General features: G+C 46.2%; 1 protein-coding gene across 1 annotated transcript in view; it reads left to right on the top strand.

Annotated features, from left to right (window-relative positions):
• Nucleotides 1-27,491, top strand: part of LOC125633020 (uncharacterized) — a 70,103-nt gene that overhangs the window by 3,228 nt on the left and 39,384 nt on the right. The window contains 3 exon segments of the mRNA XM_075124653.1: nt 1,211-1,282; nt 4,612-4,660; nt 6,299-6,729. Coding sequence (XP_074980754.1) covers nt 1,247-1,282; nt 4,612-4,660; nt 6,299-6,729 — 516 coding nt within the window. The 5' untranslated portion in view covers nt 1,211-1,246.

The following is a 27,491-nucleotide window of genomic DNA, read 5'->3' as shown; positions in this document are numbered from 1 at the left end:
GTCTCTGAGTCTCTCACATTGAAGCCATTCCACTTTTTATTAAATATGCACTGGGCCAGAATGACGCTATAGAGCACTGCATTCACTTTAGACATGGGGAAACCCTGTTCAAATCCCTACTCATCAGACAAAGGGGGAATTGAACTGATTTCTTCTATCTCCTGGGTGACTTCCCTAACCACTGGGCTGAAGGTTATAAGGGAACCATCGACCATTTTGTAGGGAGTTGGGCTGGCAGCGAAGCTGCCTGACTCTAGAAGAGGGTTCCTGGCTGTGGGTTGCAAGCAGAACAAGGTGCCTTCCTGCAGTTCCAGCTTTAGGCACCAAATTCCTTGAGGGGGCAGGACTCAGGACCACTCCCTTCTCAGCAGCGTCTCTCATTGGCTCCTTGCCTAGCATGCTAACTTTAGCCTATCTCTCCCCATGCAGTGTATGGGGAGCTGAGGTGCCTAACCCAGGGTTTGTGGATTCCAGTGATTTTCAAGACGCATAAAGGTCCCTTTATGGATTCAGGCCTTAGACCCCTATCCTGCAATTGAATCCACTAGCACAGACCATTGCATTTTGGTAAAGCCACAATTACAGACAATGGACCTCCATGCAGACACAGCATCCATGCTAGTGTAATGCTGACAGACCTCGGTCGTCGATGAGCAGGATAGAACTAGGGGACCTCTGAAGCTTAGTGCATGAGCCTCTACCGCATGAACCAAAAGCCTGCTGGCTATTAGCTAGGGCTGTAGAGCAGACTCATTTGATTTCTCTCTCTCTAAGTGCTCTCTGTGCCACTAGAGGTGGCTCTGTGCCAACGAACACTCCAGATAAACAAACCAGCCAGGCTGGCCAGTGGCTTTACCCGAAGGGCTGGGTGACAACGTTTGCTGACCCCTGCACTAGCAGCTCCAATTGCAGGATCAAGACCTTAGCTTCTAAGCTCTTGTTGTAGGGACATAGAGGAAGAGTTTCAAAGGTACAAATATCAGTTAGGGACCTAGTGCCCATGGACATGAACTGCAATTTATGCCTCTGAAAATCTCCCCCTTTGTCTTCTCTTCATCTGTAATGCCATGCATATGAATGGCACAGTATAAATACAATAATAATTAAGAAATAAACCACCCTTCAGTTTGCACAGGAACAAAGAAACACATACGAGATGGGATTTGGTCTGGGCTTTCGTGAGTATTAACCAGTTCCATTGATTTTTCAGGAAGAAGCTGTTTAAGATCCCAGTTTTAAAGGAGAAATGTCAGCCTATCAATCACTTGGAAGAACCATGCTGGTATGTGAAGGATAAATCCACAGAGGTTCTAAGGTTTGGTTACTATGTGTCAGAACCAACTTGATAGAGAAACCAGACTTGTAAGCTCATGAGAACAGGCCCTTTTGAGATTGTGAGCAGCACTGTGAGCTGGCAGCAAGTGATCAAAAAGTAGATCATAGAGAAATATAGGTGGGAAGCTTAGGATGGCAAAATCAGATGCACGCACAGAATCTATCTTTGACTGTGGGTCTTCCTCTGCTTTCTTGAATCCCGGCTTGAACAATTGCTAGAAAAACACATACTGCCTCCTAACTAGGTCAGATCATGGTCCATCTTGCCCAGTAGCCTGTTTATGACAATCGCCCATGCCAGAACTTCAGGGGGAGTGTCCAGGACAGGGCAGTATCTTCCACTCCTGGCTTCTGGTAGTCAGAGGTTTAGGATCACCCCGAGCATGGGCTTGTGTCGCCTGGCCTTTTTGGCCAATAACCATTGATAGACCTATTCTCCATGAACGTATCCAGGTCTTTTTTGAATCCAGTTATACTTTTGGACATCATAACTTCCCATGGAAATGAGTTCCACAGGTTAGTTATGCATTATGTGAAAAAGTACATCCTCTGATTAAACTTCCTGCCTATTAATTTCATCAGGTGAAAGCATTCTTCTAAAGCTGGATGAATAAACGGGATAGGGAGGAACAGGGATTTTTCAAGAAATTTTTATACTGATTTTTTTTCAAATTTTCAAAAAAATTGATCAGCTCTGTAGTTGGTAAAAGAATGAAGGAAGTTTAATGAAAATATTCTCAAAATTGTCCATTTTCTTTTTAAAACCAGTTCTAGTGCTATTAAGCTTTGCATACGCTGAAATAACAATTTGGAAATGGTTTGAAAATTGTGAAACTGTAACCATGTGATCCCACATAGTCACAATAAGATACCTCAGTTTACTACAGTGATTCATGTTATACCAGTGGAGTTTTCTAATGTAGAAGAAAAGGTCAAATACCCTGTCTAACTCAGTCACTTTAAATTCCACAACACAGTCTGTCACTCTTAGTGCACATATCAAATTCTATTCTGTTTTGTTCATTGGTTCTTATGACATCCTCATCACAGCTGTATCTGTGTGTCTTCAGTACCACTGACATGGTGTTGGCAGCTAAGCCGACGGTGAATCACTGTCTCTCCCAGTGCTCTCATGTAAATAGTGAAGAGAAGCGGGGATAGTCTGGATCCCAGTGTTTCTCAGGTGACGGCCTTCAGAGAAGAGGAACAGTAACCATCACTCTGAGTTTTGCTTGAATTTAGTAATAGGAACAGCTATAGTGTTAGGCCATCTACTCCTGCTATGTCACGTCAGTGGGTTAGCAGTGGCTTGTGGTCCACTGGGTCTAAAACTGCAGAAAGGTCCAGCAACGTGGGCATGGAAAGCTTACCTGTGTCCATGGTCATCTTTTTAGTGCCACTAGAGCCATCTCTGTGCTGTGCCCTAGTCTGAACCCGGACTATAAGGCATCCAGGATGTTGGCTGATGTCACATGTTGCTGGCACTTTGTTGTTACTACTTTCTGCTTGATTTTGGCCAGAAATGGAAGGTTGAAGACAGGATAATGGTTGGAGGGCATTAGGCACTACTGATAGATTCCTGAGGATTGGGTGAAGTATTGTGCTTTTCATGGATTTTGGCCAGCGTGTTTTCTGAAGAAGGCAATGACTATTTCCACGGGTAGTGAACATAGTTTTTGCTTTCTCTGGCGTTCATCAACCAAGAGGGGTATGGATCCATCTCGCAGGTTGCGGCTCTAATATTTTTCAGGTCTTTTTGATCTTCACCATGTGTGATGGGGTTGAATTCAGTTCAGGGTGGCTGGAGGGATAATATGATCTGGTCAGAAATGGAGATTTCTTTCCCATGTAGTTCCATGCACATTTGGTTGATCTTATCAGCAAAGTTCACTGATGCAGTGGTTAATAGAATTATAGGACTGGAAGAGACCTCAAAAGGTCATCTAGTCCAGTCCCCTGCACTCATGGCAAGACTTGAGTATTATCTAGACCATTCCTGACAGGTGATTGTCTAACCTGCTCTTAAAAATCTCCAATGATGGAGATTCCACAACCTTCCTAGGCAATTTATTCCAGTGCTTATCCACCCTGACAGTTAGGAAGTTTTTCCTAATATCCAACCTAAACCTCCCTTGCTGCAATTTAATCCCATTGCTTCTTGTCATAAGAACATAAGAATGGCCATACTGAGTCAGACCAAAGGTCCATCCGCCCAGTGTCCTGTCTACCGACAGTGGCCAATGCCAGGTGCCTCAGAGATGGTCCTGTCCTCAGAGGTTAAGAAAAACAATTTTTCTCCCTCCTCCTTGTAACAACCTTTTAAGTACTTGAAAATTGTTATCATGTCCCCTCTGAGTCTTTTCTTTTCCAGACTAAACAAACCCAATTCTTTCAATCTTCCCCCATAGATAATGTTTTCTAGACATTTAATCATTTTTGTTGCTCTTCTCTAGACTCTCTCCAATTTGCCAACATCTTCCTGAAATGTGGCATCCAGAACTAGACACAATACTCCAGTTGAAGCCTAATCAGTGTGGAGTAGAACAGAAGAATTACTTCTCGTGTCTTGCTCACAACACTCCTGCTAATACATCCCAGAATTTAGAAAATGTCAGAATGAAACATTTCAACTTTTTCTGAATTTTTTTCCAGCCAAAATATTTTGGCAAATTCAACCCAAATTCGCAAAATGTTCAACCCAAATGAATGCAAAATTCAGGATTTTTCAATGAAAAAAATTGCATCAAAATTTTTTGCCCAGCTCTGGTTGTGCCATCTTCTCCCAAAATTGGCTCTAACTGAATCATAGCCACTTAATTTATGAACTGACACCTGTTTTGTACAAGTCAGTGCTGCAAAGGCAGTATCAGTACTGAAGTACAAGCTGCATTCTCTCTGCCTTGTGCGTCAACAGTCAAACTGTTGACTAAGTTCTGATTCCAGAATTTCTATTGCTGATGAAAATGGAGGTATGTACAAGGCTGCAATAACAGAACTTATTTTCAAAGGCTAAACCTAACTCTCGACTTCAGGAGGACGACCCATGTGCTTAAAGTTAGGCAGATGTGATGAAAAACACTAATGGAGGTTAAACATGAAATATCAAGGTATCATGTTCAGAAACTCACTTTTCCGACCATAATAGACTTACATAGCAGTGATTATTGTTATTACTATTTATTATGTGTATTACTGAGTTTTTCTAAATGAGTATTTTTCTATGTTCCTTGCTTAAAGTATGTTTGTAAATAACATGTTTTATTACAAATATTTCAGGGTGAGATGGATGGGACCAAGCAAAAAGGAGAGAATGTCACCTTCTATGGTAAGACAGTTACACAAAAGGCCCTATTCTGGTCTCACTTCTATATTTTGCTCAGCTCAAGTTTTTCAGTAAAGTAAAAGAGAACCCCACAAGCTCTAGGGGATTGAGGCATATTCTAAATATACCTTTAGTTGCCCAAAATTATTTTAGTGGCTCTAGCATGGGTGCAGTTACTGGGGGAATGGCAGTGACATTACCCCTGTAACTTTGTCTTCTGCTGGGGACAACCCTCACAAAGAAAATCCCTTTGCCAGTAGCTGTAAATTTGTCCATATCTCAGGCTGCTACAGCAGCTGCAAACTGTAAATCAAGAACATACCACTTTTGATCAAGAAAGAGATGAGAGTCGAAGCAAGGCAGAGCTTCGTTCCAATCCAATGACACTGAGAGTCTGTGTACCAGGCACACCCCATTCCCCAGCTCCCCCAATCATTTGCAGGCAGATCCGGACAACTTTTTTCAAATTTTAACCCAAAAAATGGAAACAAATGTGTATGAAATGTGTTATCCTGCTTGACCAGCTATATAGAGCTAGGGAAGAACAGGAGGTAATTTATAGGCAAGTCAACCTGATTCACTGTATGCAACACAGCAGAAGTGGGTTTTTAAGAGGGATTTTGATGTGGACAGAGTAAGAATTTTGCAGGTGAGATTAGTAAGATCATAGCATGCGATGGGGGCTACAATAAAGAAAGCACACAGGAGATTGTGCAAGAATCTGAAAAAACAGATTAGGAGCATTAATAGAGTGGAGGAGATGGGGCAAAGCAAGGATATGTAATGAGGTGCAGAGTCCTATAGTAATTTGAAGGTAGAGACAAGAAGCTTAAATGTGATCGTCAAATGTTCAGAGATTTGAACATCTGAAGGAGGAAGTGGTCTGACCAGAACACAAGGGTTTGTTTTTATAGGCCTCGTATTTACATCTGACGTTAGGATCCAGTGCAAAGAGCGTCAGCTCTGTGTGTGGGTCCAGGGGTTATCTGGGTAAAACCAGAGACAGAGGTGTTCCGATTTGACAGAGATGAGTGAGGTATAAGAACCTATTCTGTCAGACAGGGAGCCAACGGCAGACTAGAAAGAGAGAAGTTGCATGATCGAACCAACAGGCAAGGAAGACACATTTAGTGGTAATATTTTGAATGGACTGAAGGGTCTGATGTGTATGTTTGGGAAGCCAGAGAGGAGGAGTTGCAGTAATCAAGGCAGAATACACTGAGGTTCTGAAAGGGAACTTAGGTGTAGGGCTGGAGAGAAAAGGACAGAACTTGAAGGTGCTGAGGAAGAAGAACCAGTTGGATTTGGATCTGGCCTAGATGTGTGAGACAGAGGAGAGAGAGGAGTAAAAAAGCGCCCCCGGACTGCTGGCCTGAGTGACGGTGAGAATGGTGGTGATCCAAAGAGTGATAGGGAAAGGAGGAAGCAGAGAAGGTACGGGAGAGAGGATACGGAGTTTAGGTCATGTTCAGTTTAAAGTGACAAGACATCCCAGAGGACAGAGACAACCTGGGATGAGGGACTGGATGGATGTTGTTTACTCTGGGACTCTCAGCCTCAGAATTAGGTGTAACTCCTACTCATTTACTTTTATCTGTGCAATGATGTTCTGACTGTCAAACCTGTCCCCATCAACTGCAGATGACGGCAGGAGATCGGAACTCAGAATCATCCTTGTTGGCAAAACTGGAGCTGGGAAAAGTGCAACAGGAAACTCCATCCTTGGGAAAAGAAAGTTTGAGTCCAAACTCGGGGCAAAGTCAGTAACTTTGACTTGTGAAAAGGGGCAAAGGAGCTGGAATGGGAGGGAGCTTGTGGTTATTGACACACCTGCCATTTTTGACCAAAAGGCTTGTGAGCCAGTAACATCTAGAGAGATTGTTCGCTGTATCGCGCTCTCTGCCCCTGGCCCCCACGCTCTGCTGCTGGTGACCCAGCTGGGCCGTTACACTGAGGAAGACAAGTACGCAGTGAAGCGAGTACAGGAGATTTTTGGAGTTGAATCCATGAGGCACATGATTGTCCTGTTCACCCGGAAAGAAGATTTAGCGGTCGGCTCACTGCATGACTACGTGAGATACTCAGATAACAAAGATCTGAAGGGGCTGATTCAGAAGTGTGGGGATCGATATTGTGCTTTCAATAACAGAGCAACCGGAGCAGAACAGGCTGAACAGGTTTCTGAGCTGATTGAAATGATCCAGAGAACGGTTCAGGAGAATGGGGGCAGGTATTACGTCAGTGAGGTGTATTTGGAACCTAATTTAACGGAACAAAAAGTGAGGTATCTTACTGGAATAAATAAAAGAACCAGGGTGACCACTCTTTTTACCAAGTATAGGAAAGTTATTTTGGCCTTTGGGGTTCCTGCATTAGTTATTGTATTTCTCCTGATCTACCTCTTCGCTAACAGTCTTCAATAAAGCCTCGTTGCAACCTACTGCGTCCCAAACCCTGCATCTCAGCTTCTCAGGCACCCTCACCCTTATGTTAGTGCAGCACATTCATACAATATGACTAAAGCTATCCGCATTTGTTCTTTATTAATGATATATATTAGAACAATTTAAATATGCTGAACCAGTTTCTACACTCAGTTACTCTGGATTTAGAATGGTTTAACTCCATTAACTTAAGAGTAACCGTATGGATTTACAGTCCTGTATCAGCTCTCCTCCTGCATTTGTAATGGAGTGTTTCCATTAGCTTCCCTGGAATACTCTGCATTGACAGCCAGGACACTGAGGGAAGAATTAGGCCCTTTGGCTAGAGCTGAGAGATCTATTCAGCTCTCACGTAAATTTATAGTAGCTCAAACTGCAACATCAAACAGGGCAGTCATTTTACTAAAAATAAAATCTCAGGGCAAAGTTCAGACTAGGTGTAAATTGGTGAAACTCGACTGACCTTACTGGAGTTACACCAAGGATTAGCCTGGCCCCATTGCCGAAGCTTCTTTTGATATTTTGAAAAGCAAACTTTAAAACCCACCAAAGATGTGACATGGTGATATGCAGCATTGTTTTTTTCTTTTCTTTAAGATATCCTGTCAAAGCTCCTAAATGCTTAAATCCCATTTGAAAATGAGACTTATGCGCTTAAACCAGTTAGGCATTGCAATGCTGAGAGCAACAAAGCCTAAATGCCTTTAAGAATCTAGCCCTATGTCTACAAGGAAAATTAACCTTACAGAATCAGCCTTGGTCTTTCACACTGTTAAAAGTTACAATGCTAAGATTAAATTACTTTAGCTTACTTACAAAACTGTGATTGTTAAATTAATTTCTCCAAGCAAACCCAGGCTGTGAGTCTGAGTCCCTCAATCCCAACTGCCAAAGGGTCATTGTCCTATAACAGCAACTCCTACTTGGCCTGTCCGCCACATGGCTGTCAGAGTATTTATCTGTAATGAAGGTCATGTGAGAGTCAAATGAAAGCTTATAGCATACTGCATGATGTATGTACAGGAAATAATTAAATTGTGTGTATGTATTAAAATATGTTCAAATCACAGGGTTTGATAAACAGGGTTGACAAACAAGTCTTTCCCCAGCAAAGGAATGTTGATGTACCTGTCTGCCTAGGTCTCTGATGTAAGTCAAGTATTGTGAAGCCAAATGCAATGGCAGGTACATTTGCATCTGAGGTAAACAGGAAGATTAGGTTAGCCGGAGGATGAAGAAAGCACCATGATGTCAGCACACCAGAGAATGAGCTGCGGGTGTGGGGGACGGGACCTTTCTCTGTGGGTACACTGGGAAAAGAATACATTTCAAAGGTTTACTGGATAATAAGAAGGAGGAAGAAAAACTCCTTGGTTATCCTTCACTGAAGAAGCAAAAGAGGACAGTGCTTTTTGCATTCATGAAAGTTGGATCTTGGCCATGTGAGCCAGTGACTTTAGGTGAGAAACTGCTTTACAAAAGATTAACTTGCTGAAGTTAAGTCCTAGTCTTGTAGAAGTGGATTATCTTTTTGCTTTATTTGTAATCAATTATTTCCATTATCCTTACTCAGTATCACTTAAATCTCTAGCTTTGTTAATAAACTTCTTCTTGTTTATCACAAGTACCTCTCTGTGTTGTAATATGAAGCCATGTGTGAATCCTCAGTTGAATCAAACAGGCTGATGTGTATAATGTCTCTTGGGAGCCAGCAAACTGGGTAATTTCGGGGAGTGTCCAGTGGGCACAACAGGGGAATGCTCTTAAAGGGGATTCAGGAACTGGGCTGTACCAAGTGTTACCCACAAGGCCAAGTAAAGGCTAAGGCAGAGGGATAACAACATGACTCATAGTTCTGGGCACCCTGAGAAAGCATCACAGTGCCGTAGTGATGGCAGAATTTACACACAGTTGGTGAGTGTCACCCTCCAAGCACTGGTCAATTAGGTTCTACAAGATTCACAGATGAGAAAGTTGGAAAGAGACGAAAAAGATTCCAGTTCTGACATTTTCTGTTTGTTTATCTTGAGTGATAGAAACGGAAGAAAAGAAAGTACAAAAATGATCAAGGCCGAGGCAGGCAACCGTGAAACCTCCATGAAGTTAGAGTTGGCCAGACTAGAATTAGAGAAAGCTGACAAGGAGTGTGAGCACCAGAAATGGGAAGCTGAACAGAGAGCCAAAGAGGGGGAGGCAGAAAAGCAATAGCAAATGGAAGCACACCAGAAAGCTCTGGAACTGGAAGACAGGAAGCGTAGGGAGAGGGAAGACCAACACAAAAAGCTGTTGACACACACGCAAAACCCTCAACCTGTAATCAGTCCTTTCCAGAAGCCACCCCGGTGGGACAAAGGGTGCTCTAGTGTAACCCCCACTTGCCTCCCTGGGTTACTTGGGAGCAGGCAACACTCCCCTGTGTCACTGGGCGCCTGATGTTGCTGACAGCAAAGTAGATGCTGGGTATCCAGCATCTAGTGGTGACGTTGGGTAGGTGGGAATCCTCTATCCACCCCTCTGCTGCAGTCCCTTTACTCCTAAAGGAATTTAAAATTGGCAATGCCTCCATCTAGCTGGTTCCTATACACACTCAATGTGTGCCTTGGGAACCTCTAGGAATAAACCCATTCTAATAATAATAATTATAATTAATAATAATCTGTGGCATGAGTGTAACTCAGAAATACCAATTATCAATATACAGCCCATCCACTTAAATTAGAGTTAACACACCTTTACTTCCTTTACTTAACAACTTATGTAAAGAAACAGGGTATAACTGACTAAGATTAAATGTCACTATTAATTTAAATCCACAGGGGACAGTTAAATACAATAAATTAACAAATACAGCATACAGTGGGGTGGATAAAAATCAATGATTTTTAAAAAATCAGATTTTTTGTTATTTAAATCAGATTTCTTGATAAAATGCTCTTTGAGGAAAAAACCTATCTAAAGATAGTTTTAATTAAGATACATTATAGCTCAAAGATATCTCACCCTGGAATAAGAATTATAAATTCTAATTCTATCGTATGAGACAATATATTCATGTAATGTTTAAGAAAAGTTTTGTAAATGAGTTCCAATAGTTCATGGATTAGGGACCCAATCTTATGGGGCTCCACAGGCTTTTATATAGATTATTTAGGTTTATCTTTCTATCTACCCAATAGGACTCAGTGCTCAGTCTAGAAGATACCATTAGCGATGCTTAGTTTTGCCGTTCTCAAACTGTGGATTTGTGTCTCCAGAGGTAACATGCTTGTTAACAGCAAAAATAAATAAATATTTTTAAAATAAATAAATAATATATGGAGGTGAGAAATAACAGACCTCAACTCTATTGTCCCTCTGCAAATTTGTGTGCACAGAGTCAATCCCTTACCTCTCTCGAAAAGTGCAAAGTTTCAAAAAGTTCAATGAATAGAAAATTGTTGGGGGCAGAATAGATCTGGAGAAGAAGAAGTCTGTAAATAAATGGGAGAAGGGAAGGACAGGCAGTAGAAACAAGAGTGAAACTGTTTGACCAGCATTTCAATCTCTGAATTGTGAAGAAAATGTATTAAGGTTATAACAACCAACAAGAATGCACTTTTATGTAGAAATCCATGATTAAACTGAGTCTTCCTAACTAGTGATTTAAAAAATCATGATTTAAATCAATTTGATTTAAATTTACATTGTCACCATTTACCCCACCCCACTAGGGTAACCAGACAGCAAGTGGGAAAAATTGGGAAACGGGGTGGCGGGTAATAGGAGCCTATTTAAGAAAAAGACCCCAAAATCGGGACTGTCCCTATAAACATCTGGTCACCCTACACCCTGCAGTGTACACTCCTCTGGATTGCAGAGTCCTAGGCCCTTGCTTGCATGGGCGCGCTTGGAGAGCGGAAGCTGGAGATAGCACTGTGCAGGTTCTGTGGATCAGTCCAGCCAAGGCAACCAGCTGCACAACCCCTCTGATGACTGGAGCTGGCCCCACCAAATGTCTGAGGCTCTGGGTCCTGGGTCAATGGGAAGATCAGTCTGCCTCTCCTCAGACTCAGTCTCCGTCAGGGCTGAGCAACAACAGTAGGCCCAAGCCTCCAAAAGGCCTTCGAGAGGGGGAGACAGCCACCCGCGAGGTGGGTGGCAGGGGGGACGCAGACCTTCCCACTCCACTGCGTCCCGGCCCGGGGCCCTAGCAGCAGCAGGAGACCCACGGCTGTGTCAGTGGGGATCCTGGCCGCAACACACGGACATGGGCTCTGGCACTGCTGCAGCCAGACTAGGGTTGGCTGCCCCTGGGCTACTTCCAGATTCCCCTTCTTGTGGTAACTGGGTGGGGGTGGTGTCCTCCAGGGGGTCCAGCACAGTAGGCTCCTTCGGGTAGCTGGTGCAGGGCAGGCCTAGCAACTCCTCCTGGTAGCTGGCGCGGGGCAGGTCAGGTCAGGCCAGTCATTGGGTGTACCGCGGGCCAGTGGGGCTTCCCAGTTGCGGCCTAGGCCAGAGGCATCTGGCCTCTCCAGCAACTGTTTCCCCAGTGAGCTCTGAGGTCGAGCCTTTGTACTTCCAGAGCACAGCCTGACCCTCTAGGGGGCGGTCTCAGAGCTCACTAGCTCCGCCCACTCTGATGTCCGGAGCGGTTTGTCTCTCTCAGGGGCAGCGGGGAACCCCACCGCCTCACTACACACACACACCCTCAAGTCTGGCTCCCGTTCATCGGGGCCAGGCACTTCCATCCCTCCTGGATGGGACAGGAAGTCTGCATTTGCATGGTCAGCCCTATGCCGGATGGTGAAAGCATAGGGCTGTAAGGCCAGGTACCAGCACAGTAGTCTAGTGTTGTTGTTTTTCATTTTCATTAACCATTGGAGTGGAGCAAGGTCCCTTACTAGTGTAAACGGGGCCTCGAGGAGGAAGTACCATAGGGTGTCACAGGCCCACTTCATGGTGAGTGCTTCTTTCTCTATTACCACGTAGTTCTTCTCACAGGGGAATAATTTTCATCTGAGGTATAGGACTGGGTGGTCTTCTCTGTCAACTTCTTGGGAGAGGACGGCTCCAAGCCCCACCTCTGAGGCATCCATGTGGAGGATGAACTCATGGTCAAAGTCCGGGCTTTATAGGACTGCCTCCCAACAGAGACACTCCTTGAGTGTCTGGAAGGCGTCTTCACATTCTTGGGGCCACGGTACCAGCCAGGGACTGTCCTTAGTCAAAAGCCCTGTCAAGGGGGCTGCAATTGAAGCAAACTGGGGGATGAATCTCCTGTAATAGCCAGCGAGACCCAGGAATTGTCACAATGGCGTTTCGTGGTGGGTGGCAGGCAGGCTGCCAGTGCGTGAACCTTCCGCACAAGGGGTTTCACTCATCCTCCCCCTATGGTGTATCTGAGGTACGTTGACTCTTGCCAGCAAATGCAACACTTTTTTGGGTTGGCCATTAGTCCTGCCTGTCACAGGGATCTCAGGACTGCAGCTACACATTCCAGGTGGTCCTCCCACTAGCAGCTCTAAACTACGACATCGTCCAGATATGCTGCCGCATAGTCTTGATGAGGCTGTAAAAGGCGATCCATTAGTCATTGGAATGTTGCCGGGGCCCCATGGAGGCCGAAGGGCATCTGGCTAAACTGGTAGAGTCCCATTCGGATGGCAAATGCTGTCTTCTCCTTAGAGGTGTGGTCGAGCGGGATCTGCCAGTACCCCTTACTGAGGTCAAGGGTGGAGATGAAATGGGCCTCCCCTAGGCGGCCAAGCAGTTCATCCACATGAGGCATAGGATAAGCATCAAACTGTGAGATGGCATTGACCCACCGGAATTCTATACAAAAACACTGTGTGCCGTCGGGTTGGGCACCAAGACCACCGGACTGCGTCACTCACTCTGCGACGGCTCAATGACTCCTAAGGCCAACATGGCTTCTACTTCCTCCTTGACCTCCTGCTGCATTCGGTGCGGCAGCAGCCTGGTCGTCTCCCGGATTACCTTCCCCGGTTCGGTCTGGATGGAATGATGGACCAGGGTCGTGTAACCAGGTAGGGCCGTAAAGATCCTCCCGAAAGCCTGTAGGAGGCATTGGGCTTGCTTTTGCTGCTCCTCCATGAGCGTGTCGCCGAGCTGGGGCCCAGCGGGGTCCTCTGTCGGGGGCACGCGGAGGCCTAACTCTGGTTCCGGTGGGTAAGGGTTAATTAGTAGGCCCTCCCGCTCCCACCATTGTTTCAATAAATTCACGTGATAGAGCTGGGTCTTCTTGCACCGATCGGGCTGGTGGACCTCATAGGTAATGGGCCTGACCTTCCAGACCACCTCATAGGGTCCCTGCCAATGGGCCAGCAGCTTCGACTCACTCAACGGTAGGAGGAGCAGGACCCAATCTCCTAGTTCAAAGGCACTCATCTGCGCTTCCTGGTTGTAGGTTCATTCCTGGGCTTCTTGCCTGGCCTTTAAGTTTTCGCGGGCTAAGGCTCCGGCCTGAGTGAGGTGCTCCTGCAGCTGGAGAACATACTTCAGGAGGCCCTTGGTTGGGGATGGAGACTGCTCCCATGTCTCCCGCTTTAAGTCTAACAGGCCCCATAGGCAGCGACCATATAGCAACTCGAACGGGGAGGCCTTTGTTGATGACTGGGGTACCTCACAGATTGCTAGCAGTAAGGGAGGGAGTAGCTGGTCCCACCGGAGAAGCTCCTCTGGGGGAAACTTACACAGCATCTCCTTCATAGAGTCATAGAATATTAGTCTTGGAAGGAACCTCAGGAGGTCATCTAGTCCAACCCCCTGCTCAAAGCAGGACCAATCCCCAACTAAATCATCCCAGGCAGGGCTTTGTCAAGCCTGACCTTAAAAATCTCTAAAAAAGGAGATTCCATCACCTCCCTAGGTAACCCATTCCAATGCTTCACCACCCTCCTAGTGAAAAAGTTTTTCCTAATATCCAACCTAAACCTCCCCCACTGCAACTTGAGACCATTACTCCTTGTTCTGTCATCTGCTACCACTGAGAACAGTCTAGATCCATCCTCTTTGGAACCCCCTTTCAGGTAGTTGAAAGCAGCTATCAAATCCCCCCTCATTCTTCTCTTCCACAGACTAAACAATCCCAGTTCCCTCAGCCTCTCCTCGTAAGTCATGTGTTCTAGCCCCCTAATCATTTTTGTTGCCCTCCGCTGGACTCTTTCCAATTTTTCCACATCCTTCTTGTAGTGTGGGGCCCAAAACTGGACACAGTACTCCAGGTGAGGCCTCACCAATGTCGAATAGAGAGGAACGATCACGTCCCTCGATCTGCTGGCAATGCCCCTACTTATACATCCCAAAATGCCATTGGCCTTCTTGGCTACAAGGGCACACTGTTGACTCATATCCAGCTTCTCGTCCACTGTAACCCCTAGGTCCTTTTCTGCAGAACTGCTGCCGAGCCATTCGGTCCCTAGTCTGTAGCGGTGCATGGGATTCTTCTGTCCTAACTGCAGAACTCTGCACTTGTCCTTGTTGAACCTCATCAGATTTCTTTTGGCCCAATCCTCTAATTTGTCTACATCCCTCTGTATCTTATCCCTACCCTCCAGCGTATCTACCTCTCCTACCAGTTTAGTGTCATCTGCAAACTTGCTGAGGGTGCAATCCACGCCATTCTCCAGATCATTAATAAAGATATTGAACAAAAACGGCCCCAGGACCGACCCTTGGGGCACTCCACTTGATACCGGCTGCCAACTAGACATGGAGCCATTGATCACTACCCGTTGAGCCCAACAATCTAGCCACCTTTCTATCCACCTTATCGTCCATTCATCCAGCCCATACTTCTTTAACTTGCTGGCAAGAATACTGTGGGAGACCGTGTCAAAAGCTTTGCTAAAATCAAGGAACAACACGTCCGCTGCTTTCCCCTCTTCCACAGAGCCAGTTATCTCGTCATAGAAGGCAATTAGATTAGTCAGGCATGACTTGCCCTTAGTGAATCCATGCTGACTGTTCCTGATCACTTTCCTCTCCTCTAAGTGCTTCACAATTGATTCCTTGAGAACCTGCTCCATGATTTTTCCAGGGACTGAGGTGAGGCTGACTGGCCTGTAGTGCCCAGGATCCTCCTTCTTCCCTTTTTTAAAGATGGGCACTACATTAGCCTTTTTCCAGTTGTCTAAGACCTCCCCCAATTGCCCTGAGTTTTCAAAGATAATGGCCAATGGCTCTGCAATCACATCTGCCAACTTCTTTAGCACTCTCGGATGCAGCGCATCCGGCCCCATGGACTTGTGCACGTCCGGCTTTTCTAAATAGTCCCAAACCACTTCTTTCTCCACAGGGGGCTGGTCACCTCCTCCCCATGCTGTGCTGCCCAGTGCAGTAGTCTGGGAGCTGACCTTGTTCGTGAAGACAGAGGCAAAAAAAGCATTGAGTACATTAGCTTTTTCCACATCCTCTGTTACTAGGTTGCCTCCCTCATTCAGTAAGGGGCCCACATTTTCCTTGACTTTCTTCTTGTTCCTAACATACCTGAAGAAACCCTTCTTGTTACTCTTCACATCTCTTGCTAGCTGCAACTCCAGGTGTGATTTGGCCTTCCTGATTTCACTCCTGCATGCCCGAGCAATATTTTTATACTCTTCCCTGGTCATTCGTCCAATCTTCCACTTCTTGTAAGCTTCTTTTTTGTGTTCAAGATCAGCAAGGATTTCACTGTTAAGCCAAGGTGGTCGCCTGCCATATTTTCTATTCTTTCTACACATCGGGATGGTTTGTCCCTGTAACCTCAATAAAGATTCTTTAAAATACAGCCAGCTCTCCTGGACTCCTGTCCCCCTCATGTTATTCTCCCAGGGGATCCTGCCCATCAGAGGAGCTTGTGGTGTCATTGTGACAGCTTCTCCTGCAGCTGCCCAAATCCCGTGACTCTGGATCAGCTCACGAGAGCTGGCCACACTACCTTCCCTGGCTGCTTGGAGAGGACTGCCCTTCACCACCACCTCCCCACCCGCCGGCTGCCAGTCAGAGGAGATGATGGCCATTTTAAATCAGAGAAAGTTCATGAGTTGAAAATCTCTGAGATCTTAACTAGTGGGCAGTGACACCCTGCCAAACCCAGTAATGATTGAACCTGGTGATACTCTGAACAAAAAGAGGCCCCAGCCATGCTTGTAGCTGTTTCCAGTGTGTCATGTTGATTGTACAGACATTCTAGGCTTCAGAGCAACACACAGACAGAAAGAAAAGGAGTACTCATGGCACCTTAGAGACTAACCAATTTCATAGAATATCAGGGTTGGAAGAGACTTCAGAAGGTCATCTAGTCCAACCCCCTGCTCAAAGCAGGAACAATCCCCAATTTTTGTCCCATATCCCTAAATGGCCCTCTCAAGGATTGAACTCACAACCCTGGGTTTAGCAGGCCAATGCTCAAACCACTGAGCTATCCCTCCTCCCCAAAGCTATCCCATCGGATGCATCTGATGAAGTGAGCTGTAGCTCACGAAAGCTTATGCTCAAATAAATTGGTTAGTCTCTAAGGTGCCACAAGTACTCCTTTTCTTTTTGCGAATACAGACTAACACGGCTGCTACTCTGAAACCACACAGACAGAGTGACAATCCTGAAACCGTCTTCTATAGATTTATCCACAGTGGAACAGCTTCAACAGGAGAGACTGAGGAGGCCCACATCAGAGTGTCCCATCGAAGGAGGCCCAATGTTCTTGGGGACAGGTTGGCTACAGCAAACAGCAGGCATTAAACTAATAATAAGATGGGAGAGTAAAAAGAGGAAAGATCTGAGCACTCGATTTGCATACAATTGAGATGTTGAGAACAAAATTAATCAAGGAACCACAGGACATGAAGGGAAGAAATTCTTGAATTGCCTATACAGCAACACTAGGAGCCAGTTTAGTGTCATCTGCAAACTTGCTGAGGGTGCAGCCCATGCCATCCTCCTGATCATTAATGAATCCTCCAGAACATGGGGAATGCCAGTGAAAATAGGGTAGGATCAGAACCAAAAACAGGGAAAGATCAAGTTAAAAATTACTTAGACAAGTTAGATGTCTTCACATCACCAGGGCCTGATGAAATACATCTTAGAATACTCAAGGAGGTGACTGAGCAAATATCTGAGCCATTAGTAATTATCTTTGAAAAGTCATGGAAGACTGGAGAGATTCCAGAAGACTGAAGAAGGACAAATACAGTGCCCATCCATAAGAAGGGAAATAAGAGTAACCCAGTAAATTATAGACCAGTCAGTTTAACTTCTGTACCAGGAAAAATAATGGAGAAAATCATTAAGGAATCAATTTGCAAACATCTAGAAGATAATAAGGTGATAATTAATAGTCAGCATGGATTTGTCAAAAACAAATCAAGTCAAAGCAACCTGATAGCTTTTTTTTTTTTGACAGGGTAACAAACCTTGTGGATAGTGGGGAAGTGATAGATGTGATATATCTGGACTTTAGTAAGGCTTTTAATATAGTCTCACATGACCTTCTCATTAACAAACTAGGGAAATACAACCTAGATGGAGCTACTATAAGGTGGGTGCATAACTGATTGGAAAACCATTCCCAGAGAGTAGTTATCAGTGGTTCACAGTCAGGCTGAAAGGGCATAATGAGAGGGGTCCCAAAAGGATCAGTACTGGGTCCGGTACTGTTCAATATCTCCATCAATGATTTAGATAATGGCATAGAGAGTACCCTTATAAAGTTTGTGGATGATACCAAGCTGGGAGGGTTGCAAGTGCTTTGGAGGATAGGATGAAAATTCTAAATGATCTGGACAAACTTGAGAAATGGTCTGAGGAAAATAGGATGAAATTCAATAAGGACAAATGCAAAGTACTGCACTTAGGAAGGAACAATCAGTTGCATGCATACAGAATGGGAAACGACTGCCTAGGAGGGAGTACCGCGGAAAGGGATCTGGGGGTCATAGTGGACCACAAGCTAAATAGGAGTCAACAGTGTAACACTGTTGCAAACAAAGCAAACATCATTCTGGGATGTATTAGCAGGAGTGTTGTAAGCAAGATACGAGAAGTAATTCTCCCACTCTGATTAGGCCTCAACTGGAGTATTGTGTCCAGTTCTGGGCTCCATATTTCAGGAAGGATGTGGAAAAATTGGAGAGAGTCCAGAGAACAGCAACAAAAATGATAAAAGGTCTAGAAAACATAACCTATGAGGGAAGATTGAAAAAATTGGGTTTGTTTAGGCTGGAGAAGAGAAGATTGACAGGGGACATGAAAGCAGTCTTCAAGTACCTGAAAGGTTGTTACAAGGAGGAAGGAGAAACATAGAATCATAGAATCATAGAATATCAGGGTTGGAAGGGACCCCAGAAGGTCATCTAGTCCAACCCCCTGCTCAAAGCAGGACCAATTCCCAGTTAAATCATCCCAGCCAGGGCTTTGTCAAGCCTGACCTTAAAAACCTCTAAGGAAGGAGATTCTACCACCTCCCTAGGTAACGCATTCCAGTGTTTCACCACCCTCTTAGTGAAAAAGTTTTTCCTAATATCCAATCTAAACCTCCCCCACTGCAACTTGAAACCATTACTCCTCGTTCTGTCATCTGCTACAATTGAGAACAGTCTAGAGCCATCCTCTTTGGAACCCCCTTTCAGGTAGTTGAAAGCAGCTATCAAATCCCCCCTCATTCTTCTCTTCTGCAGGCTAAACAATCCCAGCTCCCTCAGCCTCTCCTCATAACTCATGTGTTCCAGTCCCCTAATCATTTTTGTTGCCCTTCGCTGGACTCTCTCCAATTTATCCACATCCTTCTTGAAGTGTGGGGCCCAAAACTGGACACAGTACTCCAGATGAGGCCTCACCAATGTCGAATAGAGGGGAACGATCACGTCCCTCGATCTGCTCGCTATGCCCCTACTTATACATCCCAAAATGCCATTGGCCTTCTTGGCAACAAGGGCACACTGCTGACTCATATCCAGCTTCTCGTCCACTGTCACCCCTAGGTCCTTTTCCGCAGAACTGCTGCCTAGCCATTCGGTCCCTAGTCTGTAGCTGTGCATTGGGTTCTTCCGTCCTAAGTGCAGGACCCTGCACTTATCCTTATTGAACCTCATCAGATTTCTTTTGGCCCAATCCTCCAATTTGTCTAGGTCTTTCTGTATCCTATCCCTCCCCTCCAGTGTATCTACCACTCCTCCCAGTTTAGTATCATCAACATTATTCTCCTTAACCTCTGACGATAGGACAAGAAGCAATGGGGTTAAATTTCAGCAAGGGAGGTTTAGGTTGGACATTAGGAAAAACTTCCTGACTGTCCGGGAAGTTAAGCACTGGAATAAATTGCCTGGGGAGGTTGTGGAATCTCCATCATTGGAGATTTTTAAGAGCAGGTTAGACAAACGCTTGTCAGGGATCATCTAGATGGTGCTTAGTCCTGGGGACTGGACAAGATGACCTCTTGAGGTCTCTTCCAGTCCTATATTTCTATGATTCTATTATTTCCTTTCTCAGTTCTGATATCTGAGATGCAGCTCACACCTACCACTGCCACAGCTCCCTGCCGTAAAACATTTGCTCCTTCATACGTTCGTTACTTCATGCCTTGTTTTACTGCAGCTTCCTTGTCACTAGCTTCCCAAAGTGTCCTGAATCCAAACTGAAGTCTGTTTAGAAGAGTGTAGCCACCTTCTCAGCCATAAATGCCAATCTGATCCTGTCACCCCAGCCTGAAAGTCCTTCATGGACTCTACCTCCAGCTCACAATATTACCAAACTCCTGTGCTTGTCTTCAGGGACCCTTGATCACCATTATTATTACTGTTGCTGTTATTTTATTTGTATCACAGTAGCTCCCACAATGCACTAGCCACTGTCTACAAAAACACACATGCACCCACGTGCACACCCACTCCCTCTAAGGGCTCTGTCATAGTCATGAACTCCGTAATCCATCCCTCGTTGCTGACCATCTACATCTGCAACCTCACACTGGGCCCCTACTTGGTCCCTTCGCTCTGCCGATTCTCTTCCCCCACGCCCAGCCCCCTGCTCCTTTTTCTCCTCCCTCAGGCCTGAAGCACCCAGCTACCAATGGAGGAGGCGAAACACCAGACCTGAAGCTACTTTACAGGTGGGGACACTAAGGCAGTGACTCCAGTGAGGTAAGAACCCTGCTACAAATTGTCAAACGTTAATTATAATGAGTGCAGGGCGGGTTTGCAATTCCTAGCAAAGTCAGGGTTATGCCTCATGAATTAATTAATTAAATATTTATGCAGCCAACTGCTACTTACAAGGAAAATATTAAAGCCTGTGTCATTAGTTTCATTCACTGACTCTTTCTTGCCGACACCCAGCTGTCTGCACTTCTCTGCCCATGTCCCTGGACTTCTCTGCTTTCCCAGTCCATCTTAAAATGCATTCCTCTGCCACCTGTTATCAGAGAGCTGTTTACCAGTTCCTCACACACCTTCCCACCTCGCCTGTTCCACTGTTCCCCCTTCATACTGCCCATTCCCATTATCGTAACTGCCCTGAATTGTGTGAATAGCACTGTGAAATGTTCTTGTGCTATCTGAAAGGTGTGTGTATAATCTCATGTGCTGGATGGCTAAAAGGGCAGGCTGAGAGGAAAAAGTCAGTTTGTTTATGATGAAATATAATTGAGTACCTTCATGCTCAAGTCTTTCTTTCCTGTCTGTATCTGCGATGTGACAACTGAGGCGTGGTGGTTACCCACACTGTGCTAGCTTCTCTTCCCCTTCCTGTGTTTGTATCTGCTGAAGCTTCTGTTCTCAGCAGCAGGTCTCTCTATCTCCCTCACTCAGATGAGTTTCTTTCCCTTCCTATCTCTAGCTGCAGCACTGATCTGTAAGGGTGCCTGTGGGTGCACATGTTACCCACAGTGAGATGGAGTCTCTTTCCCTTGCTGTCTCTGACCTGGGAGCATGTGGACAGGCCTCGAACGTGTGGTTTGGTTTCGAGTCAGTTCAGGAGCTGTCTCCTTGGTGGCTCAAACCAGATCTGCAAGAATTTTAGCTTGGAGTCACGATCACACATAACAGGAGCCTCAACCCGAGCACCTCCAAATGCTCCCAACACCGGACAGGTGCCTGAGTGCCCTCTGCTGCTGAGACCTTCCCACCCTCAATGAAAAGCAGCCTCACCTCTGTCCAATCTTCTGCCATCTCCCTGAGAGCAGTCAGCCCGTCTCCTCTTGGCTGCCACCCCTGAAATTATCTCAGGAACTGCAGCCTGACTGCACAGGAGGAGTGAGGCGTGGGATGCTCAGCGGAGCTGTTCAATGGCAGCCTCCTGGTTCTCGTTTCCAAAGTCCTTCTGGGTCTCTAGATCCCACTTTTCCTTAGTGCCACAGCCAGGGAATAGCTATGTGCTGAGCGTCTCTTTGGTTTCCTCTCCCACTGCCCTGCTTCAGTCTCCAGGCTGTACAAGTTGCCCAAGCGCTCAGGCTCCCAGGCTGAGAGCAGAGTCCAGGTATCTACCTGAGCCAAAAGGGAGTTCACATTCTGCTGCCAGCCTCCCACAATTGACTCTACGTGCCTAGTCCTCAGCAACACTCTGAATATCCACGTTTGCCTGTCCCTGGGGTGCCAGACTTCCCCCTTGCTACAGTCCATCTTCCCAAGGTCTGGGCTCTTATTAAAAGGCACTGCCCTATGTCCTGCTTTCCCACAACAAAAACAACCCCTGGGGACTCACCCATCCTTGCCCCCGTCCCTGCCTCCGCAATAGATTGTGCCCCATCTAAGTCCCCGGTCAGACATGGGGTCTCCAGGGGATGTCTGCATTGGAAAAAAACCCAAGGCCCCTGGCCATGAGTCTCAGAGCCCAGCCAGCAATTGCCTGCAGAAAAATGATGGGGGAAGTCTCCTGGTCTTTGAGAGGACAGCCCTGCAGGAGGCTTGGCCCCAAGAACAGTGGTCTGGCATCCTTGCTCCATTCCTGTGTGGGGAGGCCCAGAAGGCCTACTATGATTTGCCTGAAGAGGCTGCAGCAAACTACCCGCAGCTGAAAGCAGAGATCCTGGCCAGATCTGGGGTAATGACCGCACTGCGGGCCCAGCGATATCATGAGTGGGGGTACAAGGAAAACAAAATCCCGCGGTCCCAATTATATAACCTCATCCATCTCGCACGAAAGTGGTTACGAATTGAGTCCCGGAGTCCGGAGGAGATACTAGAGGTTCTTGTCATCGACCGATACATGAGGGGACTACCGCCAGACCTTCGTGCATGGGTAAGCCAGAACAAACCCTCCACCTACGACGAGGTTGTCACGCTGGTAGAAATGCGAAGGATGGCGAGGGAGCTCACCCAACCAGTCAAGGAAGAAGGACCCCGGGTTAAACTAGCAGCACCAAGCCCTAACGCTCGGGTTACTGGGCCACCAGGAGAACCCAGGTGGAAAAAGAGAGGGGCTGAAGGCCCACCAGAAGCCACAAAGAGTCGGAGCACTGAGGGGGAAGAGGATCGGGGGTTAGACTGCCCAAACCAAGAGACCGGGGGATGCCTAGGGCTCCATACAGATGTTACGCCTGCCGGGCGTGGGGACACGTAGCTGCACAGTGTCCCAATGCTGAGGAGCCTATGCAGCATAACCTGTGGAACTGGACAGACCCATGCTCCCTAATCCACCTTGTGGGGGCCTCACTAATCCCACATATGTACACCAGACTGGTGAAACTAAATGAGGTAGAGACCACGGCACTGGTTGATTTGGGGAGTGCTATCACACTTGTCTCGGGGAAGCTCGTGAAGTGTAGTCAGCTGCTGCAGGCTAAACATATGGGGATAGCATGCGTCCATGGGACAGTTAGTTACTACCCCACCAACCCAGTAAAAATTGAGATCCAGGGGAACACTACTGAGGTAGCAGCAGGTGTAGTTCCTAAACTCCCATACCCAGTGCTCGTAGGGAGGGACTTCCCAGGGTTTGGAGACTAAGGCCTGGTCTACACTGGGTGTGTGTGTGTGTGGGAAATCGATCTAAGTTATGCAACTTCAGCCATGTGAATAACATAGCTGAAGCCGACATACTTAGAACCACTTACCGTGGCATCTTCACTGTGGTAAGTTGACTGCTGCCACTCCCCTGTCGACTCCGCCTGCGCCTCTCATGACACTAGAGTACAGGGGTCGATGGGAGAACACTCAGGGGTTGATTTATCGCATCTAGTCTAGACGCGATAAATTGACCCCCGATGGATAGATCGCTGCCCGCTGATCCAGTGGGTAGTGTAGACATACCTTTTGATTTAGTTGGGGATTGGTCCTGCTTTGAGCAGGGGGTTGGACTAGATGATCTCCAGAGGTCTCTTCCAACCCTGCTATTCTATGATTCTTTCTCCCAGTAGGGGGACTGGAGAAAGGGGGAAACCTTGACATTAATGAGGCATCCACAGTAGACTGTCAACCGCTAATCTTCTCTGAAATATCCCCAGATTTGTTCTCCACTCCCAGACAGGGTAGAAAGACAAAAAGGGAAAGAAGGGCAGCTAAGGCCTTGGGAACCCGAATACTGACCCAGGGATAGAGGGTCACCCTTGGGGCAGGCGGACCAGGGTAGCTGGAAAGGAGACTGCCCCAGAGGAGGAAGCACCTGATCCTGACCCACACCCTAATGTCTCTGAACCAGGAGAGGCAACAGAAACTGGCCCCCTAGAGCTCGGGAAGATGAGCCTGGGATAGAAAAATTTGGACGGGACCAAACTGAAGACCTAAGGTACCATAACATTAGGAAGGAGGTGACAGAAATAGATGGGGTCTCCGTGGAAGGGAAAACTCAGGGACCAGGACCCTACTTCATAATGAAGAAGAATCTCTTATACTGGGTTGCACCAGTACAGGGGCAGAAGGTACAGCAGATCCTAGTACCTCAAAAACACCAGAACACCGTAGTAAGCCTTGCCCACGGTCATCTTTTTGGGGGGCATTTAGGGGTAGAGAAGACCCTGGCACAGGTCCTGCGACGATTCTTCTGGCCCGGAGTACATGAAGAAGTGCGGAAGTATTGTGCCTCCTGCCCGGAGTGTCAGCTGCACAGTCCCCGTCCTCACTTGAGGGCACCTTTTGTACCGCTTCCCATCATAGAGGTCCCCTTCTAGAGAGTAGCCATGGACCTAGTGGGACCCCTGGAGAAGATGGCTCGGGGCCTCCAATATATACTTGTTGTTTTGGACTATGCTACTCGCTACCCAGAAGCCAGCCCCCTGCGGAAACTGACCTCTAAAACGATAGCCAAAGAGCTGGTGGGAATCTTTGCCTGAGTGGGGCTATCAAAGGAGATATTAACAGACCAAGGAACCACATTCATTTTGGAGCTAATGAAGGATGTCTGTATGCTGCTCCATATACATACCCTGAGGACTTCAATCTATCATCCGCAGACCGATGGGCTGGTAGAAAGGTTTAACCGAACTCTCAAGGTAATGACAAGGAAGGTGGTAAGTTGGGATGGGTAGGATTGGGACACCCTACTACCTTACCTTATGTTCACAATCTGGGAGGTACCTCAGTCCTCTTCTGGGTTTTCCCCCATTTGAATTATTATACGGGTACCACCCCCATGGCATACTAGATATTGCCAAAGAGATCTGGGAAGAGGAACCCAATGAGGGGAGAAATATAACTGACCATGTGTTGCAGATGCGAGAATGGATAGCCCGGGTCACCCCGATTGTACGGGAACATTTGGAAAAGGCACAGGAGGCCCAGCGAACCCATTACAATGGCCAGGCAAAAGTCCGAAAGTTCCAACCAGGGGATCGGGTGATGGTGTTGGTACACACGTCAGAAAGCAAGCTTTTGGCCCAATGGCAGGGGCCCTGTGAGGTGGTTGAACCCTTGGGGGAAGTAACCTACAAGGTGCGGCAGCCAGGACACCGGAAACAAGAACAGATTTATCACATTAACCTCTTAAAGCGTTGGCACCCACAAGAGGCATGTGTAGTGGCCCAAGAGACCCCGATCCAGGGAAATAACCTGCATGAGCAGATCAGGATATCCCCTGATCTGACACCAAACCAGAAGAAGGAGGTAACTGAGATGATCAACCGATACTAGGATGTGTTTTCAACTGAACCAGGCTGGACCACCAAAGCATATCACCACATTATCACAGACCCTGGGGCAAAGGTAACTTTAAGGCCCTATCGGGAGCCAGCGGCAAAAAGAGAGGAGATCAAGGCAGAGGTAAAAAGGATGTTGGAGCTGGGAGTTATCGAAGAGTCCCACAGTTAATGGTCGAGCCTGATTGTATTGGTACCCAAACCCAGAGGCACCACTAGGTTTTGAAATGACTTTCGCCCACTGAACTAGATATCCAAATTTGGTGCACACCCCACATTGATGAATTAGTTGACCGCCTGGGCAATGCTCAATTTTTGACCACCCTTGATTTAACAAAGGGATATTGGCAGATTCCCCTTGCCAAAGATGCAAAACAGAAGACGGAATTCTCTACACCAGAGGGTCTGTTTCAATATATTGTTCTTCCTTTTGGGCTGCATTGGGCACCTACCACCTTCCAGCGTCTTATGATCAAGCTCCTATGGCCCCATACCAGTTATGCAGCTGCGTACCTGGACAACGTGATTATTCATATCCCCGACTGGGAGATCCACTTGGAAAAGGTGGAAGCAGTTCTGGACACACTAAGACAGGCTGACCTCACAGCCAACCCAGCCAAGCATGCTCTAGGGCTAGCTGAGGCTAAATACCTTGGCTACATTGTAGGAAGGGGCATGGTCAAGCCCCAACTGAACAAACTGGAGGCTATCCAAAATTGGCCCCAGCCGACTCAGAAAAAGGTTCATTCTGCAGACTTGGGATGACCCTTAGTGGTGCTAGAAGTTTAGGATGACAAAGACAAGTTTCCAACATGTGAGTTACCATACCCATTGGATACAATTAACTTAGGCTTGAACAGAGACTGGGAGTGGATGGGTCATTACACAAAGTAAAACTATTTCCCCATATTTATTCTCCCCCCCCCCCCCCGGCCCTGTTCCTCAGACATTCTTGTCAACTGCTAGAAATGGCCCACCTTGATTATCACTACAAAAAGGTTTTCTTCCCCGCCCCCCCCCAGCCATGCTGGTAATAGCTCATCTTAAGTGATCACTCTCCTTGCAGTGTGTATGGTAACACCCATTTTTTCATGTTCTCTGTGTATATAAATCTCCCCACTGTATTTTCCACTGAATGCATCCGATGAAGTGAGCTGTAGCTCACGAAAGCTTATGCTCTAATAAATTTGTTAGTCTCTGTGGTGCCATTAGTACTCCTTTTCTTTTTACAGAAATACTAGTTTTTATCCCCAAAAGCTGGTGGATTTTCCAATTCTTAGATTTACCCAGCCAGCACAAAACAGCTTCTGTATTACCTCATTCGTTACTCAGAAATTTAAACACAGTTCTCTTAAAGTGCCCAGCCTCAGGCCTCCATCCAGGTACCCATGTCAAAATATATGATGATTATTGAAAATCTTTTCTTTTATATGATAAAATGATTCTTCTGATCCCAAAGGACCAGCCACATGCTCAGTTCAAATTATAATTTAGATCTTACCCAAAATACAAGCTTATAGCCAATTCTTATAAACTAAAATTTATTTAAAAAGAAAAGTGTGTGTATTGCTTAAAAGATCAATATACAGTCAGACATGAGTTGCATTCCTGAGATTCAGATACATAGCAGAGATGGTGAGCTTGTTGTTGCAAAGAGTTTTTAGAAATAGTCCACAGGCTATAGTCCTGGAGTCAACAACCTTTCAGAATTGGTGTGCCAACTCTTCGTTTATTCACTGTAATTTAAGGTTTCACATGCCAGTAATACATTTTAACATTATTAGAAGGTCTCTCCCTAGAAGTCAATATTATATAACTAAACTATTGTTGTATGTACAGTAAATAAGGTTTTAAAAATGTTTAAGAAGCTGAATTTAAAATTAAATTAAAATGCAGATCTTATCAGTTTAGTGTGATCCTTGCCCTTGCTTTTCCTTGTTGAGTTTTCCAGTGTCCCCAGGCAGGCAGCAGCCTGAGCGGGCCAGCAGCTGGGATGCCCGGAACCCCAGACCGACAGCAGAGTGCTGCTCGTGTGTCAACTGCTATAGTCCAATGCCCACGTCCAGGGTGATTCTAGTCCTTATGGCCTAGGTTTCCCCCTGTATGAAACCTGAAGGAAATCTGGGATAAAACAGAATCGAGTCCCCAGGGTTTTATACATTTCCAGAAGCCTCTTAACCAGTCAGTGCTGGGTGAACAATATTCTTTTGAGGTGACTTCTTGTTTCCCAGGCATCACTGGCAATTATCTATGCAGATTAACACAAGGTAATTTGTCCATTAAACAGTTCATATACAGTTCACCACAAATTTTAGAGAGACATATAAACTAATAAGTTTATATATAA

The sequence above is a fragment of the Caretta caretta genome, chromosome 2, assembly GCF_965140235.1.
Source record: "Caretta caretta isolate rCarCar2 chromosome 2, rCarCar1.hap1, whole genome shotgun sequence".
Classification (NCBI taxonomy): Eukaryota; Metazoa; Chordata; order Testudines; family Cheloniidae; genus Caretta; species Caretta caretta.
The sequence above is the reverse complement of the archived record's forward strand: the minus strand, read 5'-3'. Positions and strand labels throughout refer to the sequence as shown.